This window comes from Odontomachus brunneus, unplaced genomic scaffold (genome assembly GCF_010583005.1).
Source record: "Odontomachus brunneus isolate Ranch 3 - 2012 unplaced genomic scaffold, Obru_v1 Obru_scaffold_022, whole genome shotgun sequence".
Classification (NCBI taxonomy): domain Eukaryota; kingdom Metazoa; phylum Arthropoda; class Insecta; order Hymenoptera; family Formicidae; genus Odontomachus; species Odontomachus brunneus.
Window position 1 is genome coordinate 1,327,450 of NW_022639472.1, and position 20,822 is coordinate 1,348,271.

The 20,822-nt window shown below is 45.3% G+C and overlaps 1 protein-coding gene across 2 annotated transcripts in view; it reads left to right on the plus strand.

Annotated features, from left to right (window-relative positions):
- Window positions 1-19,517, plus strand: part of LOC116842206 (ephrin-B2) — a 517,056-nt gene extending 497,539 nt beyond the window's left edge. For both annotated transcript variants that reach the window (XM_032811061.1, XM_032811060.1), the window contains exons 2-5: window positions 4,737-4,878; window positions 5,944-6,247; window positions 7,977-8,291; window positions 10,324-19,517. In XM_032811061.1, the coding sequence (XP_032666952.1) occupies window positions 4,737-4,878; window positions 5,944-6,247; window positions 7,977-8,291; window positions 10,324-10,475 (913 nt within the window). In that variant the 3' untranslated portion in view covers window positions 10,476-19,517. The remainder of the gene's footprint in view (window positions 1-4,736; window positions 4,879-5,943; window positions 6,248-7,976; window positions 8,292-10,323) is intronic.
- Window positions 19,518-20,822: the final 1,305 nt, after the last annotated feature.

The window sequence follows — 20,822 nt, forward strand, 5'->3', positions numbered from 1 at the left end:
TTAAATTGTTGTAACTTTTGAACGGTTCGACTACAAACGAAACGAAAATCACTACAAACAACTACAAACGATTTAGAAACGTCACCCGCTTGCAGATTTGAGATATCTCAAAGTGGGGTGCTACTCATTTTTTTAAATTTCTATAATTTTTAATGGATGGAACTACAAACGAAATTATTGTTACTACAAACAACTACAAACAAAATGCTAACTTTTTACGTAGAAAAAAATTATTTTTTCAAAAGTCGGGTGCCAGGTTCACATAGCTAAAACGAATCCAAACTAGTTATGTACTACGTCCTACCAGGGAGAGAACAAACGGTGATGGAATTCTATAAATGACAATATTGTTTAGATCAAATCGGATAAGTAATAAGAGAAGATACGGGAATTGTAGAGCTTCGGAGTTTCGTGTCACAAAGTATTCGGGAGACACAAAGTTATCAATGTCGCGACTAGTGAGACAGAAAATTGCCATCGCGCCGAATGGCAGACAGAAGCGCACCACGGACGATCCGAAACGCTAGTGAACTCCGAATCGGAACACGCCCACTTTTTCGCGATTCCAATTAGGGGGACCCTTTGGCAGGGTTTGCTAGGTAGTTGATTGGCGTCGGCTAGACAGTGGTGGGAATTAATGAAGACAGTTGGAGGTAGAGTACGGGGCGCTGTGTCGGCGGCTAAATCACTTTTGCGCTCATACGCGCCGCGGAAATCACTTTGACGACTGGCGCTTGCGAATCATGTTCGATTGCATTTCTTGCGAGATCAACTCTGAATACAGTATTTTAAATGGCTCCGTATTCAATTATGCCCCCATTATTCCCGTCAAAATCAATAAATAGACGGTCGCGTTTTCCAGTCATGTTTCAACGCAAGAAAAGACGTCGCGCACCGTTATGCTCTCCGTCGCAATGTAACGCAACGCGGACGAAAAAATACAGGCATTCAATAATATCGTTAATGCAATCTACTACGACGATGCGTAGAAAGAGAGAGAGAGAGAGAGAGAGAAGCATGACTATGAAGCAAGGCTCGATGTCTGCACATAGTACTTTCGAATCTTGGACAGGTCACCTAGCAGAGGTAGCATACATATTCATGCCGAGTGTTTACCTAAGGCCAGAAAAGAACTGTTAAGAACCGAGACGAGGTATCACATTAATACGAGGGTACTCGAGGGATCCTACGAATACGTAGGTATATGCAAATGACACCGTTCCCCGGGGGGAGACCCTTAAATCACACATCGGGGCTACCAATAACACGTCCGGTCGGCGTGTACGTATACGAGAGACGTTCTTTGTGCCCCGCGATCGAAGCGAAAAGAAAGAGGGGGCGAAGAAGGGAGATTCGAGGAGCAAAAGATGATCTTACTTTATAGATCGTGGTATCGGAGTACTCGCGCAAGAGAGAAAAAGAGAGAGAGAAGAAAAAAGGGAAAAGAACGCCAACGTCAACAACGAGAAAGTCGAAACGACGGAAAAAGTCGGCTTACGGTCGAACTTTCGCGATTAAGAGGAAGACACGAGGAGCCTCTTTGCCGGGTCCCTAACCCGGCGGTGGCAATAATCGGGCGAATAAAAAATCTCCGGTACAGGGCGAGCAACGGGCGGTGAAAAAAAAAGTTAAACACGTTTGACTACGTGTTTCGGCGGAAACGGCGATAAAACTGCCCTCGCGTATCGCCTCCTCCGCGTACATTATCCGTCCGTCGACGACGACGACGACGTCGAGAACGAGGACAGTCCCCGAGAATCTCTTGCTTCGCCTCGTCTCATCTCTCCCGAGCAATCGAACTCACGACGAAAGGAGAACGCGGCGTTTTTATCACGAGTAATTCAGGCTGCCACGTACATATACGGTCTCTAATAAATTCGTGAATGGCCATGCCGCGAACGAAACGTCCTATACGCCCACGCGCACTCACACGCATTCCACGTGCACGCACATGCACGCGCACACGCGTGAACGGACGTCCCTCGTGTGCGCGTTCTCGGTCGTTGTTGCGCTTAGGGTACCGGATTCCCGACCGATGGGGGTACCCGGAGAAAAAGGGAGACGAGGAGAGAGAAAGAGAGAGGGAGCGGATATTATCGCCAAACGTTAATTTGGCCGTGGCCCGGCCTACCTTCCAATTTTCGGGCCCTTACACGCCCACTTACGAGATTGTCCGTTAACGCTCCGAAACGTCGGGACGCGTACATTCGACGCCCGCGTTTCCCGACGACGTAGCAGCGTCGTGCATGTCTCTCGTGACAGGCGTGACTTGTGCGCGCGCGCGTGCTCGTGTGAGAGAGCCTTCGTATCAAATTTGGGGATCGTATACTTTGACAAATTTGCGGTCAATCTGCCCGTCGCGAATACCTCCACCCGGCAGGTAATTATACATTATACCTGTCATATAATTCTGTGCCCGAAGACAGAAGGGAGCAATTCCAAAATTATCGGCGTTGACGTATTTATATCGTTATAATCAGCAGAACAGGCGTTTTTAATTATGGAGCGAAATCGATTGAGCTGATAAATATATTTGACTAAATACATTTGACTTTTTCTTTTTCAATCCTTACATCTCCCGCGGGGAGGAAAGGCATCGCCGTGCAATTTGTATGAATTATCGTGAATCTAACGTTAAAGAGATTAGAGAACTTTAGCGTGCTCTGTAGAACAAAACCTTTGAGATTTATGTACACGAAAAAGATAAATGGTTACGATTTACTGCTTATATCATCCGTGACTGACTCTACATGATCCAATCGCGGAAGCAGCACGTGAGATAGCATGGGAATACGAATAGGCAACAAAAATATCTATGTACGCTTCACCACGAGCGCTTTACGTAGCGGCGACTCGGATAAACGTTAAAACACATAAGAACGCGAATACGAGCGCGAGAGGAAGAGAGCAAGCGAGAGAAGATAAATACGGCTACGTAAAGCTCGACTGCGCTCGCGATGCGCGCGCAAAAAGTGGATGCATCGGACGGCGATGCATGCATCTATAAACGCGTAAAACGCGAACGAGGACGGGACTCGGCGTAAGTGAAAAACATCAAAATAAGAGACGGCACAATGCAAACGCGGTGAAATGTTCTACTGTTCGGTGAAATCAAATCACCAAAATCAGCAAAAGGGATGCGTCTGTGTGTTTGTATACGTATGCTTCATCATAAATAGTTACATTTCAAGATACGTTATTCGAGCAAATATCACCGAACGATCCGCATCGATATCTATACATTGAACGAATGCTTTTGTAAATAAGAATAAATGGTCGCCGATTGCACGAGATCTCCCATATGAAATTACGCGCGATGAATTTTCATAGGCTACATCGAACGGTAGTTTCTCGCCGACTCTCGCGCGAAATGCGCGAAATAGGTCGACGCGAAACGGGGAGTACGTCGCTGTGCTTGCGTACATCTCGACTTACGGAGCGCGTATTAGCGTGTGCGAGAACGCTCGCGGTAAGAACCGGTTATATAGGGAACCGTCCGCCGCCGCCACCTCTTCTTCTCTCTCTCTCTCTCTCTCTACACCTTCTCTCCATTCTTCCTCTCCTCTCATCCTTCCGACCTTTCGTTCCTCCATCCTCACCGGGTATATCCCGGCAAACCCGCCGCTACATAATGCGACGGCGCGCGTGTGTGCACGCGTGTACGGCCGCTAGCTAGTGCATACCCGCACGCGTAAATGTACGGGGTGTCCGAGCTAAGATAGCGGGCACCAAGCTGAGAGGAAACGGCGATCCCACGTCTCTACGTGGAAGAAGTCTCGTGGAAGCTCTCCCTTGAATTACTCGCGATCGGAACTTGCGGTCTCGGCGAGCCGCTCCTCGCCTCAGACGAACGACGATTCGTCTTCAGACAACGAACTCATTTTCCAGCCGATTTTTTTTGTGTAAACTAACATGTTGGCGCATATTGACACAAAGGTTCACCATAGGTGTCCAATGTTAAAAAAAAAAAAAAATATCACGGCGCGCTAAGGAACATGGGGACCCTCTGGTTTTTTATTTTCGACGACAAAGAGACCCCGATTAGAGGGGCTTGTGGACTATTTCTAGAACACCCTGTATGAGGGCCGGTACATACACTTGCGCGATGCTTCGACACCATGGGCGCCTGCCTATCTGACGTTGGGTGCTTACGAGGGCGAGCCCGCCTCTTTTCTTTTTCTCCCTTTCCTGACCTGGCTACCGACAGGCCGTAGGGACGCGCTGGTCCCCTCTGTTCCTCTCGCACCCCCGACAGTCCACCGGAGGCGTCGGCATCTCGCGAATGTTTCACGGACAGAGTCTCGGAACTTGCTGCGCGGAAACGCGGCGGTATGCCGTTGCATCGCCATAGTCTACTGGAAATATGATCTTCCTCGAAAAGCGCTCGCCGTAGGCTCCGGAGACTTGAAAAAGTCGACTTTCTGCAAAACATTGCAGAGCTGAAAAGACATTTGCAATAACGATCTTTTCTCTTTCAATAAATGTCGCACTCCAGTCTATCGTAGACAGTGCATTTTATTAATACCAGAGTACCACATAAAATTGTACAGAAAATTATTCGCTTTATGTTGAAACGTGCGTGCACGATAAAATTGTGCTCTAAATATATAAAACAGATGAGATATAAATTTATAAGATGAATGGAGTACGAATGATTGGTGATGATTCGGTGTGCGTGATTAATAAAGATTGTATCTTCAATGAAATGCTTACGAGAGTCCGTTTTTCTGTTACAGATTTCGAATAGACAACACAGATCACATAATCGATGTGAACAAGCACAACGCGGCGTTCGAGTACGATCAGGTCAATATAATATGTCCTGTGTACACGTCGGACACGTATGATGACGATACTGAGAAGTACATCATCTACAACGTAAGTGAGAGAGAATTTCTGTAATATTTGTTTTAACATTCATGAAACTTGTGGCAACGGGACTTTCTACCAGTTGTGACTGCGGCGAAAATAACTACATAGATCTCCGTGTGTATCCGCCCAGATAACAAAATCCGTGACAATAGCAAGCATTTTAAGCGTAAAAAATTTGTCGATCAATGTCCACCAATGTTTAGACAGCTGCTGCTACTTGAAACTGGCTGCTTAACCCGCTTCTATTATATCGCCGAAACGACATCCGCTCTTCGACAAGCGTGCCGTGCTACTTGAGATGTAGATTTACCGATAAGTTGAAAGAAATATTGGACATACTTGTACCGGTGAGACAACCTTGAACACGATCCTACGGTATCTTTCTCCAACCTGGATTCGCTTCATTCAAGAGATCGTAATCGTTGAGAGCTTATCTCGCCCATTTCTTCCGTCGCCGTTAATTGGTCTAAAATGTTAACCTCTATTCGATTTCCATCGAATAATTATCGAATAATCCACGGTTGAGCGTTAATTCTGACCTATAGAACTATTCTGCAACGTGGACTCGACCGATACCGCTGCTGACGCAGCACGAAGAAGTCGGGTATCGCGCGCGTGCGCTCGTCCTTACAAACTTCCGCTCGCCTGAGAAGTAACTGCGGGAAATTCTCGGCTTTCACGGGTGTAACTATCAAACATTCCAACGGCGTCCGCCCACTCCTTAGCAAAACCTCTCGAAGACTGTTCCTGCGTCCACCGTCGACGACAGTGACCTAATCGCTTCGGTCCACTCGATCGTCCCTCCACCCTACGTCATCCGTCGTCGTCCCATTGTCTCCGCCGTTTCTTCCCGCGCGACGATTAGCCCCGACAATGAAGCCCTCTTCTCCGCACGAGGACGGGAATCGTCTCGCAAGGGGGAAACGCTGAGACGGACCACCCTTCACAGCGATCAATCAGCGATTAATGTCGCTACGATGTTGCGGCCGCAAGGCTTCGTCGCGCATCGCCGATCGATTAGACCGTCGTCGTCAAGCGTCGACTGCAGAATTTCTCTTCGGCGTTTTGCAGGTGTCCAAGGAGGAGTACGAGACATGTCGGATAACGAACTCCAATCCGCGGGTAATAGCGGTCTGCGACAAGCCGCGCAAAACGATGTACTTCACCATCACCTTCAGGCCGTTCACGCCGCAACCCGATGGTCTCGAGTTCCTCCCAGGCCACGATTACTACTTCATCAGCACCTCGTCCAAGGACGACCTCCATAGGCGCATCGGCGGCCGGTGCACCAGCCACAACATGAAGGTTGTCTTCAAGGTCTGCTGCAGCGCTGATGCCGAGACCTCGTCCTCGTCGGCGACGTCACGTAACAACTGTAAGTAATCGCTCTGAACGTTGTCGTGGCGGGTCTCACGCGTTTCGACGGCTACGAAGATTGATGTAGACGTGGAGCAGATGATGACCGCGCTTCGGCATTTCAATCGCACAAACGATGGATTTTTTCCTACTTGTAGAATACTCGGACGAATACGCACCCCTCTCGCGCCTAAGGGCGAGTTCCCTTTGTTCTTTGTTACCCTCGGCAGTGGAAAGCCCTCAGCCTCCGCGAGCGATCGGCTGGCGTGTCGATTCGCTCCGCGGGCTCGCTCGCGCGCTCCTCATTTGCATCGCGTTGCGCGCATTCGCGTACCGAAATGCACGTTCTTCCCATGAGGAGGAAGAAGAAGCCAGCTCGCGCGGCAGTTATATATTCTAATTTCTCAATTATCATAATCTGAAATAACAGGCGTCGTTTGCACGATGAACACCGCCTTTTCATTCCACGTGTAAATCACGTTCTTCGACTCTTCACGCTTTCTCGTTCCGCGCTCGACCTCCGTCGAAGACGCGCGCCTTGGTACGAAGCAAGATAAAGAACGAATGAAAACGATGGGCGAAAGAAAGCCGCGCGTGGACGAAACAGAAATGGTCCATAAATTCATTATCCCGTAATCAGTTACGTGAGGAACGGCTACCATTACGGACGGCGTATTCGTCTCGTTCGCCATCCTTCGCGAGCTCATCTCCTCTTCGTCGTTCTCGTGTCCTACCCTCCCTCTCTTCGCCAGCCTTCTGCCCTGTGTGTCCCGCCGCCTCTCTTAAATAATCCCTATCGATTATAATCCTTACCGTGCGTCATTTGTTGCGGTCGGGGTGACCAACGCTGTGTCCCGGGGCACAATAAATTCTACCGTTTCATTTCACCCCGCTGTTCTCTCCCCAATTCGTTCCGAAGCATCCTCGACGCGTCCTCCCGTTCCTTCGTCCCTTACTTCCCCGAGGCTTCGCTCCCTTTCGTTCCTACCACCTTCGCCCCGGCAGAGACGATTCATGCGCCATAATGACCAGCTATTTCGCCGGCCGGGAACTCTGAACTCTCCTCGAGTATTGAAGATTCCACAGCGCGAGGCCCGCGTCTACCGTAGACGTGGAGAGTTCGCGCGCGGCTACTTCCAGACAATTATATCACCCGGGGGCGCGTTCTTCGGTCGTGAGTTTTATTTTCAAGGAGTTAGCAAGCACTACGTCGAGCTGTGCGTCACTACGTGGGAATGATCGATGGAAAAGAAATATTTAGAAATATAGACTGAAAAGAGAGATATCTTCTCACGTATATGCCTGTTATGTATAAGTTTCTATCACGAGAACAAAAATGTATTCTTTTTGCAAAAATGTCAAATAGATTCCAAATTGTGCCTCACGCGTTTAAAAACACGGACGATTATCGTCCATCGACACAAACGCGATTCTACTGAGAGCGATATTCTACGTCCTCTGATGGTCTTCAGAGTTCCGTAAGATTCGACGATAAGTTATTCAAATGTCATATTTCAAACAGCCTGCGTGTTTCAACGTAACGGTACGAATTTTCCTTCCGCTCTATAATAAGGTCTGTCGCTCGCGCGACTCGTTCTCTTCGGACGTTCCAAGAACGGCGGCCTCGTAACGGCCGGCCAGTCGGTTGGCGAAGAAACCGCCGTCGATTATTCTTCGACACCTGCGCCGCTCCGCGATCGCGGACGGGAGAAGCGAGGACCGCGTAATCACCGAGTGCCGTTTTCCAGCCGTAGCCGTGACCAGCAGCACCATGCCCAGCAGCAGCTCGACGAGCACCGCGATTTTGGGCGGCGGAGCCGCCGGCCTGCCGCCCCCGCCGCCGCCGCCGAGCGTCTACAAGGGCGGAGATCGATTCTACCCGGGGGGCAGCATTCATCATCATCACGATCATCATCAGCCGGCCACGGTGGCGCCGACCCTGCCTCACGTACCCCCGCCGGCCATCTACCCCGTGCATCCGCATCAGCCGCAACCGCCGATTCACAATGGACCGCCGTCCTCCACGCCGCCCAAGACCTCGATCGGCCAGAAGAAGAAGAACAGTACGTACCACGCCACGTCGTCACTTCACCATTGCACTCGCTCTCTGTCTATCTATCTGTCTCTCTGGCTTGCCTGCCCTTTCTGTCCGAACGAAATATCGCTCGGGAACGCTCCTTCGCGCTGCTTCTCTTTTGTTACCTCTTATTATTTTTGGATCCGATCGTCGGGTCGCTGGGTATCACCTCGCATCGATACCAGTCGAGATGTGTGGAGTCATCGGACAATTTGTAGGAATTCGATTAGGAAAGGATAGTCATGGGTCTCCTTTTACTTCAGGAAGAGAGCATCCGGCGTAATTAAATCACGCACATCGGACACGCGAGGTGTGCCGCGCGGTAATCATCGACGGTCATTGCAGATCGACGTTAATTGACAGTCGGAGCATCAGCAGCGTCCGTCGCGTCAGACTGCTTGCTCCTGATGCATTTGCTTCAGCTTCGCACTATGATGGCCAAGCATCTTTTATTATCTACATAACGCTACGCATTGCTCTCTCTCTTCGGGATCTAGACTAAATTATAGTAGAAATGATAATGATCACAGCTGTCAATTATTAACCCGCGTAAGTCGTTTTATATCAAATTATTATCCTTTTATTCGCTCAGCTGAACTATTTTACTTGGCTAACGTTTTTTTCCGTATTTTAGATTTCTAATTTCGTTTAAATTTCGGTCTAATTTCGCTCAAAATTTTTTTAATTAAAAAGAAAAAGTTTGAATAATTTTCTATTGTTTTTGGCTAATTTGCTAATTGTCGCATTTAAGGCTTTTGAATACTCGCGGTGGCCCAATATGTGATGTCAGCCGCGAGAAATGATACGCTGAAGATTCTTGCATGCTGTTCTTAAATAAAATGATATTTGTATGAAAGAGGAAGCTCTTGTCACTTTTACTTTTGTTAATTTTACAATTATTTATTGACTGTCAACGGATAGTTTTCGGAGCATTTTGCAAGTAAGCTTAAATCAGCAATGTTCTTTCATAAAGATATCTGTAATGGAATCTGTAACGCAAGAATTTCAGACATGCGCTTTCTCATTTCTAAGATGTTATCAATCAAGAGTTCCACGGCGAAAACCCAAGAGCATTACCTGTAAATAACCGTGTTCGGATTGTGAGATATACTCTCCTAATGCAAAGATTGTCTTCAATGTATGATTAAAGCTTGAAGTTTCGCTCATTGACGCTCATTAAAATCGCGCTTATCTCCAAGATAAGAATCAGACCGCTGCATGTAACACTAAATACACCTTGTAAACACGCGTAAGTTTCGTGTACGCCAGGTGGAGAGCCGGCGAAGCGCGGTGTCAAGATCCGATCAGATGAAAACTGGCCGAAAGCCATCTGTCGATCTGGCATTGCTCGCCCTTCTTGCGCCGACGTCTACGATAATTTGACTTCTAAATGCACCGCGTACGCGGGCATTTGCATTTCACCGATAAGCCGCGCGGATAGCCGTTCAGCCATTAACGCGCCGTGTTTCCGAGACACGACACGATAGGGAATACACGTTCCCGAGGTGTCGACTTGGAATTGCCAAGGATTTCACCGCTCTCTCTCGCTCTCTTGCTTTATCCAGCGTCCCGCTCGGCGTTAATAATCATTAAAATTTGAAGTGCTACTTGAACGCTTGTGGATATCTTCTGGAAGGGTATCATCCGACGAACCTCAATATCCTCAACATAATCCTATTCAGGAACTGATTCCTATTCAGATCGTGATATTGCTTGATTTTCCCGTTTGAAAGTATTTGCAATATTATAAAAATGTATTATCTACTCCTCCTCTTTAAAATGTGATTTAAAAGTTTACTTCATTAAAGTCGACTTAGATAATTGTTTGTGCGCTAAATGTTTGTGATTTTTTTTACTCCTTCCATCTCTGAATCTTATTTTCAAAGAACCATTGTATAATATTTCTTTGTTTTCTCTATTTCTTTGTTTTACCTCTAGTTTTAAACTCCAAACCTGTCAGGATATGAAAAGTAGTAACCGCAATGTCTAACGTGGATCCTCATTTTTCTTTTTCACAGAGGAGTATTCGGATCATCCGAACGAGGTGGTGAAGAACGAGGAGCTGACGTACGCGAGCCGCGCAAACCCACAGTTTCGGTACACGCAGAGCATGATCCTGGCGACGGGCAGCGTGCTGATGAGCACGTTGCTGCTGCAGCTGCTGCAGTGAAGCGACAACAACGGCCGCGTACGAGAACGTATATCCCATACGTCGAAACCCCTTCTTCTGTGATTATCCTACGTTTAATTGATTTCTTGAGAGACGCGCGACATGCGCGCCCCTCGGCCGTCCCTCGATCGTAAGACACGCACGATCCACGGTCGCGCCGACTCGAGAGATAGTAGAGAAGAGAGAAGACGGCGGAGAAGATAGAAAAAGAAGAGAGGAGGAGAGAGAAAAAGGACGAAGGTCGAAGAGCTAAAAAGACACGTCGAGAGAAGAGACACGCACGACACACGAGCGGCGCACGCCATATTAACTATTAACGAACTCGGAGTTCCCAGGGTGAAATGCCCGTAGGACGACGAAGACGACGCCGAGGGCAGGATGGATAGAAGAGAGAAAGAGGAAAAGCGGAAAAAAAGACGAAGATACGCTACTACTAGTACACTACTTATAGTACACGCCCACTATTATCACTACTATAAATGGTAGTCGTATTGGTTGTCCTTCTTATCATTACGCTAACTGGTAGATATTTATTCAAATACGAGACGGGAGCGGGAGTCGTGGCAGCGTGCTAAGTATCCTCGAGCGAAAGGAGGTGATGAGTATGAAAGAGGGAGAGAAAGAAGGAGAAAGGAAGACATCTAAGCATATATTAGTGGGCTACGCGATCCCATCAGATCGCGTCTCTCTAATTCAAGCGTCGCGAATCCTTCATTTGAAACGAAAAATATCGCGTGAGCTCGGCCATCGACGACGACGACGACGACGAACGGTCCTTCGTTAAGGGGTCCTCGCTCGGGGTCGACGAGGAGAGACACGCAGTGTCGTTCCTCGTTTCGCGCGATCGTCCGAGCGCGCCGCGCCTCGAGAAAAGAGTACCTGAAAATCACTGAACGTTTTCGACCACGCGACCAATGCGGTAATTAATGAATCCGGAGCGAGAACCGCGAGCGGACTGCCGGGAGACCTCGTAGATACTACGCTTGAATACTCCAAGTCGTCGACGCGACACGATGCGCGACGTAGTACCTCGATGATCGTACAACGGCTCGCGAAGGAATGGCGGAGAGTCGCCGAAGAATTTGTGTCGCGTCGTGGAAGTAATCGTGTCTTCTCGCGCGGCGTCAGCTCGGACCGGTAGTGCGCGGCTGACCGTTCAGTCGAAGGACGCCGAGGACGAAGGATCATTCGAGTTCGCGTGCGAGATCGTGAGTAGGATAGTTAGCACGCGTGTAAATAAATTCCTAATGAATATGTACAAGTGGCTCCTGACCCGCCTCGACAGCGAGGAGGGTCGGGGAGATTTAAGAAAGAGTGCCGTATTTCTAGGTAAATCTTATACATGAAATGAGAGCGCGTGGACGAGTGCGAGAGAAAATGTGAGCGAGCATGCGTGTGCAAAGAGAGAGAGAGAGAGAGAGAGAGAGAGAGAGAGAGAGAGATATGAGTGATGCGATTGCGACGGACGACGCGAGCACCGAGTTTGAAGACGGGCTCGGCGAACGAAGCGTCGCGGTTGCGCGACACGAACTCGTGCGAATTTCAGCCACTACTACGACGGTCTAATTATTGTCACGAGTCAACGAGACTACAGTGTACGTCGTTGACTCGAATCCCGTTCGGTAGGGAAGATGGCGGCGAAAACGAGCGAGCGAGAGACTGAGTCGCGAAGTTAGCAAGACAGATGTGTATAATAGCTGTACCATACCGAGACTTCTATCTATAGATCTGTATTATATTTATTATCCGCTATTATTACGCTCTACGAATATTCAAACACTCGATATTCTATATTTGCTAGTGAAATATCAAATTTAATAGCGAACAAATTAACGTGAACTGCCAGGGGTGAAGAAGCGGCACGAACAAACCTCTCCTTTCTCCCCCTCCCCTGGGCATCCACCCCATTGTCGTTTATTTCCCCGTTTCACTCCGATTTTGTTCCAAGTGTCAAACACGAACAACGCGTCGATCCATTGTTATTAGCAGACCCAATCAATTGACTATTCGATCATGTTTCCGATTTATTATTTTTGTTCTACGTTTCTTTGTTTATTATTTTATTTATTATCGACTGCCAGGCAAAAGACTCGCGCGCGCATGCACACGTGTTTCACGCATTCGCTGCACATACCGCGGAATTCGCTTTTTTTCACGCGACAATCGTGCGCCGAACGTGCGTAAAATCGTCGATTGCGCGAACTGAAATATACTCGCGGGTGCGACACGCGACCTGGACATGCGTGCGCGCGCGCGAATACGACGCAACACGTGCGAGAGTAAAAGACGAAGCAGTGAGTAATTTTTCGTTTGTGTCGGTCACAAGGGAAAATTGCGAGCGCGACTGCACTAACGAATTATTGTAAATACGAATTATGCGCGGAAAATGAGTACTGTGGCGAGAGGAGGAGGATACGTGCATGAATGTGTGCCTGCGTGCGTGCGTGTGAAAGAGTGAAAAAAAGAACGGAAGAGATCATCCCCTATTCAGAATCTCAGACAGCGAGACGAGAGTCGTTGCGCGGATCGCTCGTACGGCCCGGCTCGCTTTCGAAGGTTCGATCATAATTCATCGTCCCTCACTTTCGTCGACCATTCGCGAGAGCGAATGATCACGATCGGTCGAGAATCGCGAACACGGCGGAAATTCAGCAGCGTCTGCATAATGTTATCCACTGCAGTATTGTAAGCCTAAGTATCGTACGCCTCCGCCATCCACGTCGGTCCTGTCGTCTGTCCGTTCGCCTTTATCCGTCGTTTTGTATTCCCACTTCTTGCGTATCGCGCAACGACGAACGAGCGAATTCGATCCCGATGACGCACTCTTTACACTATTTCACTCGAAACACACAATTCTGTCGGATATCGGTGCATCTTTTAAACAAATAACATTCTTAAGTTATCTTATTGATAAAATATGCGGAATTTAATTCATAATCAGGATTCACCTATATGTTACGTGTTCATCTCTGATTTTCCTTCAATTTTTCTTCAACCAAGGTGATTATCGAAAATTAATATAGATGAAAAGTCCACTTGCCACTTCAGATTTCGTTTCGCCAACGAGTGCGCTCATGTTTGCCGCAGGCAAGTGAGGATGCCAGTAAGATCTCGCTAGTCGCGGAGCAGAGTTCGAATAAGCGACGGAGAAAAACAGGAAGGCAAGATCCCGCTTGATCAATCAATCGTTCGTTCGTTCGTTGCGCAAAAGAGCGACACTACAGAGACGCGCGTGGATTCAACAGTGAATGGTACTCACTCGCGCGCAAACGAGATAAGCGAATACACACTATAACAATAATATAGTATCGAACTATTCGATAGAAAATAGACAAGGTCACTCACTGCAAGTTCATTTCTTTTATTTTATTTCCCTGTTTGTTTCGTTTACTTTTCTGTCACCCATCCGTATCCCCACAAATCCACCCAGGAACACCCATCGCCGCCGTGAGACGTGAGGCGTCCTGCTGCCGACGAGGCGAAAATGAAGTATTTTTTTAACAACACAGATAGAACGCATCCGGTGGGTTTATTTGTTCAGAAACTTGTGTAAATAGAGAAAGAGAGAGAGAGAGGAAGAAAGAGGCGTATAACGTGTGCTCGCGCGCACACAAAAATCTGTGCCGCCGTAACGAGACAGATTTTATATATCCACGCGACCTGTGGACTTGTCGATACGATTAACACGTGTAAATAAACGAACGTCCGAAGTAGGATTACAGGGAGAAAAAGGAAGGAAAAGAAAAAGAAAGAATAAAAAACAGGATACGCTTCACGTCCATCCCGAGAGGAGACCTGAGTTTTCCCCGTCTGTCATTACATTTGGTAATACGCTACTTAATTACGTAATCATCCCACTCGTGTGCGTGTGCAAGTACAGGTGCAGTAACGTTACCCGACGAGAGCACGCGCGGGTGTCTCTCCCTGTGTCTCGAAAAGAAAAAAAGGAAAAGAAGAAAAGTATGAGAGACACAGCACGTAGTTTCGCGCGTTTTTTAAAAGGAAAAAAAAAGAAAGAAAGACTTGTTTCTCTCTTCTCGAGATCGAGGGTAATATATATCTGCCGCGCTGAGACGACACACCGGCAGCGGTCTAATGAATTAATTAATTAACGTAAAAAGGGCGAGGATAAAGTGAATTTCGTAGAGGTACATCTCTTGTAAATAAACAAATTAACGATTGATAACGCGGTAACACGATGAAATTTATATTAAATGCATAGCGAATACGAGATAGGTTTCTAATAACGATTTATTATATAAAAAAAATGAATGTATGTTGATGTCTAAGATTTTTAACAAGATGGAGACACAAAGCGGTTAATTGTAAACTATGATTAAACTATTCGTAACCGAGGACACACACGAGTACTAATTAAACAGGAAGCGTTCGAGTGCAGAGCAACACTTAGCCAGATCGTGATTTCTCACGTTGCATATGTTATTTTGTAACTGGAGCCTACAGGACCCATACACTCTCGATGTCACGGCTAGCATACGCGGCGCTTCGTCGAGGAAACGATAGTAGATCGACATATGTTTGACCAGCGGCTTCTCGATTTCGCTCTTACATTTTCTCATATTTCTCGTAACTGAGCAGTCACCGAGCCATTTAATATCGATAAAAATGTTTGCGACACGTATCGGAAATTCTTCGATATACATCGCTGGTGTTCGTTAAAGTTGAAGAAATTGCGGTACATCCTGTACGCGGTAATGCTAATCAATTAAACTAAATAAACTAATTGACGGAAACTGATAAGAAACTAAAATGACCAACTAGCGTGCACTAATCCTTCTGTAGACTTTATTCGCGGTGTTTCGATAACAAGAATCGTAAATTATATTAATTTCTAGTCTGGTTATACAGTCCGGCGAGTTTTTACCGCGATTATCTGTCTCTCGAAAGGCGCGCTACACACTTTCGTCCGGGCGAGATTATTTAACGCCGAGCGCGACGCATTCCGTGAATAATGAGACGCCGCGCGCTCGCATCCGTGATATCGGGATATTAATTAAAAACCCTCATCTCGCCGGTCTGCTAAGGCTCGTTAATGAGCGCTCGTCGAACGTTTTCGCGATCATGCCGCGTATGGTATCCTTGAAGCGGGACCCTATAGATTGCGTGTGTTCACCAGTATGCACATTCAGTACCAGTCGTTCATTACGAAGCATTACAATACAATACAAAGTAGCGTAGCGTTCATAACAGTAGTCCACTATAGCGAAATAGTATTAAAAACAAGCAGCCACAGCAGACGAAAGAAAGGAAAAACAGGAAAAACTCATAATCCACTAAAAAAAAAAAGAAAAAAAAACGAAAGAAAGACAAACTGAGAAAAGAAATTGCATGTAACAGTACGTGACAGTACGCGTAAACGAATTTTTCACGAGAGTGAGAGACCACGAGGCGCGCAGAGAAAACACGAAACACATTACCTACGTCACACACGAGGAGAAAACACGAGGAGCTGTCGCGAAACTCTGTGCTATGGCGCAACGGGAGATCACATATATACGCGTGGTAGGTGAGTGACAGAGAGTGAGAGAATGAGAATTGATGAGAGCGATTGTAAAATAGAGAACGTGAGGAAGAGAGCACGAAAGTAAGAGGCGAAGCACACGATGTATATCTAAATGAAAAAAAAAATAATGCTACTTGTTCTTGTAAGCGCGATGTGCACGCATGATGCGTGCGACTGATGCGTGAGAGCGAAAACAGATAGGGAGGCGGGCAAGATGTACGTGGTCCTACGCGTGAGCGTAGACTCGTCGGTGTTACACAATTTATGTAGGTATATTCTATATGTATGTCGATATATAGCGAAGTATATCGATGGCAAACGAAAGTAATGTAAAAAGAAAAAAAGAGACGAAAGAAAAAGAGGGAGGGAGGGAGGGAGATTCGTGTGCGTCGGGCCGGGGGAGATCAGCCACATCGTATTTTGTTGTTTCGAAGTACCTTGACGCGAATCGTCTCTGTTTGGAAATTGGGGAAATGCGAAAGCAAGGATCGCAGGACAGTCCACCGGAGAAAATTCGATGGATGGTAGCTTTGTTCTTTCCGAGAGCAACGTCGATCGCGCGCTCGATCGATTTCTTATCGCGTTGAAAATTCATCCAGTCGTTGTCTTTTATTATCTCTTGAAAAATGAAGCTTTCAACGAATATTAATAAGTATCAAATTAGAATCGCGCATAGCTTTAGAAGAAATACAGCGATATTTATTTCCCTGATCAATATTCATTTTGCATGTGCTAGTTACTTTCGCAGTTCAAGATGAATTGACAGTGCTCGTTTCAGAAGGCGGACCGTCCTGCTTAATGATCCTGCTGTTAGTACAAAGAAGCTGATCAACGCGCGAGATATACACGACCTACTCGTGTCGTATAAATCGCGGAAGAATGACAGTGTGTATGCATAACAGTGCTAGCTAGGCTCGTCACTTCGGTAACGCAAGTTCTCTAGTCTGCTCTTCGACTTTAAGTTGGTCGGGAATTGTCCTAAAAGTTTGCAAGAAAAAAGGTTCATATGTAATAAAGCATACAAATTCTATTCTAAAACAGACGACAAGAGAGACATATTGTTATATAAAAAAGAAAGACATTACGTCGTGTAGCTAGAGCGATTTCTGTCATAAACTCAATTACTTTAATAACTATACATATCGTTCTCGAAAATTTCGCGCAACAGTCTGATGTAAGAAATACGACACGGAAATATTGCGGCTTTTATTGACCTAAAAATCGTTCCTAAGGAAAAGAGAAACGCACTTGTCTTATTCTTATTTTAATTCGACGTTCAAATCTTTTATTTTTATATACGCCTAGCATGCGGAGAGGCCTAAGAAATTTTGGCACCTAAAACGAATATCTCAAATTATAATTTCAGATATTTACGTAGCTCGGCTTTTGTAAAAAGAAAATTATCACTAGAAAATAGTAAGAGCTCAAACGATTTTGTGTTCAATAGGGCAAACATATTATGCATTTTTTACTTATACATGACGCGAATTATAATTGACTGACAACTATCCTATCTATCCGATCTACACAAAAGGAGCAATTCCCGAAAATAAACTGCCACATGCGATCGTTGTCATCAATGTTTAATGTAACGTTTAATATATCCGCTTGCGCAAAATCAGGCGAAGGGAAAAACAATAATCCCGATAAGAAGGCCAGTAATTCTCAGCGCAAACGCGTCTCAACGCTTTTTTAATGCGCTAATATCGTATGCATTCTTTAAGCAACGAATTGTTCATTGACCACTTGTTTCCGCTGGAAGCTATGCGATATTTTATATATTCAAGCGTGACGGCAATCGTGAAGAGCGATATAATGTCAGCGTAATTTTAAGTTCACTTTGATAGAATTTTAGAAGGAACAACCGTCGATGAATATTCTGCACACAAAACTTCGTCTTCTACTTTTTCTTACACAAACGTGCTTAGACAAGACTTGCTTCCTTCATGATAATGTAATTATTTGATGTTAATCGAGCATAAAATGTCTGTAATAATTTGTACGATAAGCGAGAGAATACACACGACCGCACTACATGCGCTTCTACGTATGGTAGCTTAGTTTTTCGTATGTTACGTTACATGTGTAATCAATTACACTCACGCGAAGTTACGTTGCCACGTCTGTTCGATAATTTGTAGACTGACGAACGCGCACGAATGTTATATCTCTTCTAACACCGATCCATATCTAACATACAACGAGCGTCGAACGCACCAAAGAGACACGTCTCTCCTCGCGATCACTGTTATCTCCTTTTTTCGACGCTACTATTCTAACTATTCGAGCTGTATGTGTATCGAGCAGATTTGGGCGATAAAATATTTCGACAAAATCGAACAACAGTAAGAAAACAAAAAGAAACACAAAAGCTCTGTTTTTCTTTTCCTCGCGACTCGGTTATTATGCGAACAACACATGCAGTCGTAAAATCATACAAAATAACAAACGAGAGTATAATCCGATTGAAATAGGTGATTCGTCAAAAGGAAAAGCACGAAATAAAAAACGCTCAAACCTACTCCGAACGTTGGAAAAAGAATGCTGCCACATTTTTTCAGCGATCTTGTGTCGAGACACGTTTATTATTCAATTAAAGCGTTGATACTTTGATCGATCTGGCTGGTTTCCAACAGAAAAAACTTACTTATTGGGAAAAGTACAGCTACAGTAATCAGCTGGAGCTAAGAAGAGACGTACTGTCGAGAGACAAAAGAAGAATGAAGCGATATGCACACAACGACGACGTCAAAGGGCCTGTAAAGAATTAAATGATTAATCACAGTTATGCAAATAAAGAGAGAACTGGAGGCAAGAAAAGAGACAGAAATTAGCGAGATTCTCGCCGAGAAGTTTTGAGCCCGCGTCGCGGAAATTAATGACAGAAACAGATTCGATCGACCATATCCGCAAAAGACGATGTCGCTTGAGGACCTCGAATAGAAAACATACTGAACAGCACCCTCACGGCCTGCAGAGAGATAGCGAAGCTACGATGAAAAAAAAAAGAAAGAGAAAAAAGAAATGACACGACGAAAGGGTGGTGTGAGCCCAACCTCACTATAAGGATGGCCTATATATCGCACTCGTTTGAAAACTTATCGCAAGAATGCACAAGAAGTAGCGTACACTCGCTGTACTGTTTGTTGACTCGAATAAATATGCGGATTAAAAAGTCGGTTTGGTTTATATGTACACGATGAGCCCAGAATTCGCGCGGGCGGAACGCTGGCGATCGGCTGGGGATAAGAAGTCAAGAATCGTTTCCCTATCGCAGCTATGCGCGTATATCTCATTCTTACGTGAAGAATAATTCGTAGGAGAGTTCGAATCGCGATAAAAACTTAGGGGAAACAACTCGCAGACGAGCGCGAGCGTTCCTATTACGGCGATATTGTTATAATACGAACGTACTCAAGACGGCTTGGTATACAAGACTAAGAACAAGACGTAAAATAGGGACATAATATTTTATAACTCAACTTTTGTACAGAATAAATAAATACTTGTACTGTGGACCAATATTTCTTTCATTTCATTCACATCATATCATAACCTCGTTACATCATAACTTGTTTTCAATACCAGTAGTATTAAATGTATATTAAGCGAATGCCAAAGCAAAAATACTGAAATATCAAAATAAAAAAGATACTAAATACTACTGTATAAAATTATATTAAAAGCATATTATGGATTTCAGTATACAGATATTTTAAAAAATATTGACGATCATTAAATTATTATGTTAAATAAGCATTGAAATATTAAACATAAATAGATTGACAAAAAACTAAAACAAATTAATTATCCGGTAAACAAAATCAGAATTTCAATAATATCAGATTGCTCTCCAGTCATATGTAATCTTCTTAAAACCGCATTGAAATATCATGTCGCATTTTCGAATAACAAAACAAAAAAGTTTGACGCAGGTGCAACAAAAAAAATTTCAAATACATGAGAATAAAAATTTCAAACATATAACACTGTTCTCCTATCAAAATAAGTCATTATGATGGAAACCACATTCCCGCCCGATCACGCGTTCTCAAGTAAGAAGCCCCGAAAGATTGTCAAGTGACAAAAAGGTGAGAATCCAAGTGTGCGAGAAAAATATTTGAACCATACGATACTATACTCCTATCCAAATAAATCCTCACGGTGCAAAACGTATTCCCGTCCGATCACGCGTTCTCGAGTAAGAAGCCCCGAAAGATTGTCAGTTGTCAAAAAAGTGAGATTCCAGGTGTGCGATAGAAAAATTTGAAACATATAATAACATTCTCCGGACCAAGTAAGTCGTCGCGGTGCAAACCGTATTTCCGTCCGATCATGCATTCTCGAGCAATCAGCCCCAAAAGATTATCAGGTGTCAAAAAAGTCAGATTCCAGGTGTATGATAAAAAAATTTGAAACATATGATAATATTCTCCGGTCCAAACAAGACATCGCGGTGCAAACCGTATTGCCGTCCGATCACGCGTTCTCGAGCAATCAGCCCCGAAATATTGTCAGGTGTCAAAAAAGTCAGATTCCAGGTGTATGATAAAAAAATTTGAAATATATGATAACATTATCCGGTCCAAATAAGACATCGCGGTGCAAACCGTATTCCCGTCCAATCATGCATTCTCGAGCAATCAGCCCCGAAATATTGTCAGGTGTCAAAAAAGTCAGATTCCAGGTGTATGATAAAAAAATTTGAAATATATGATAACATTATCCGGTCCAAATAAGACATCGCGGTGCAAACCGTATTCCCGTCCAATCATGCATTCTCGAGCAATCAGCCCCGAAATATTGTCAGGTGTCAAAAAAGT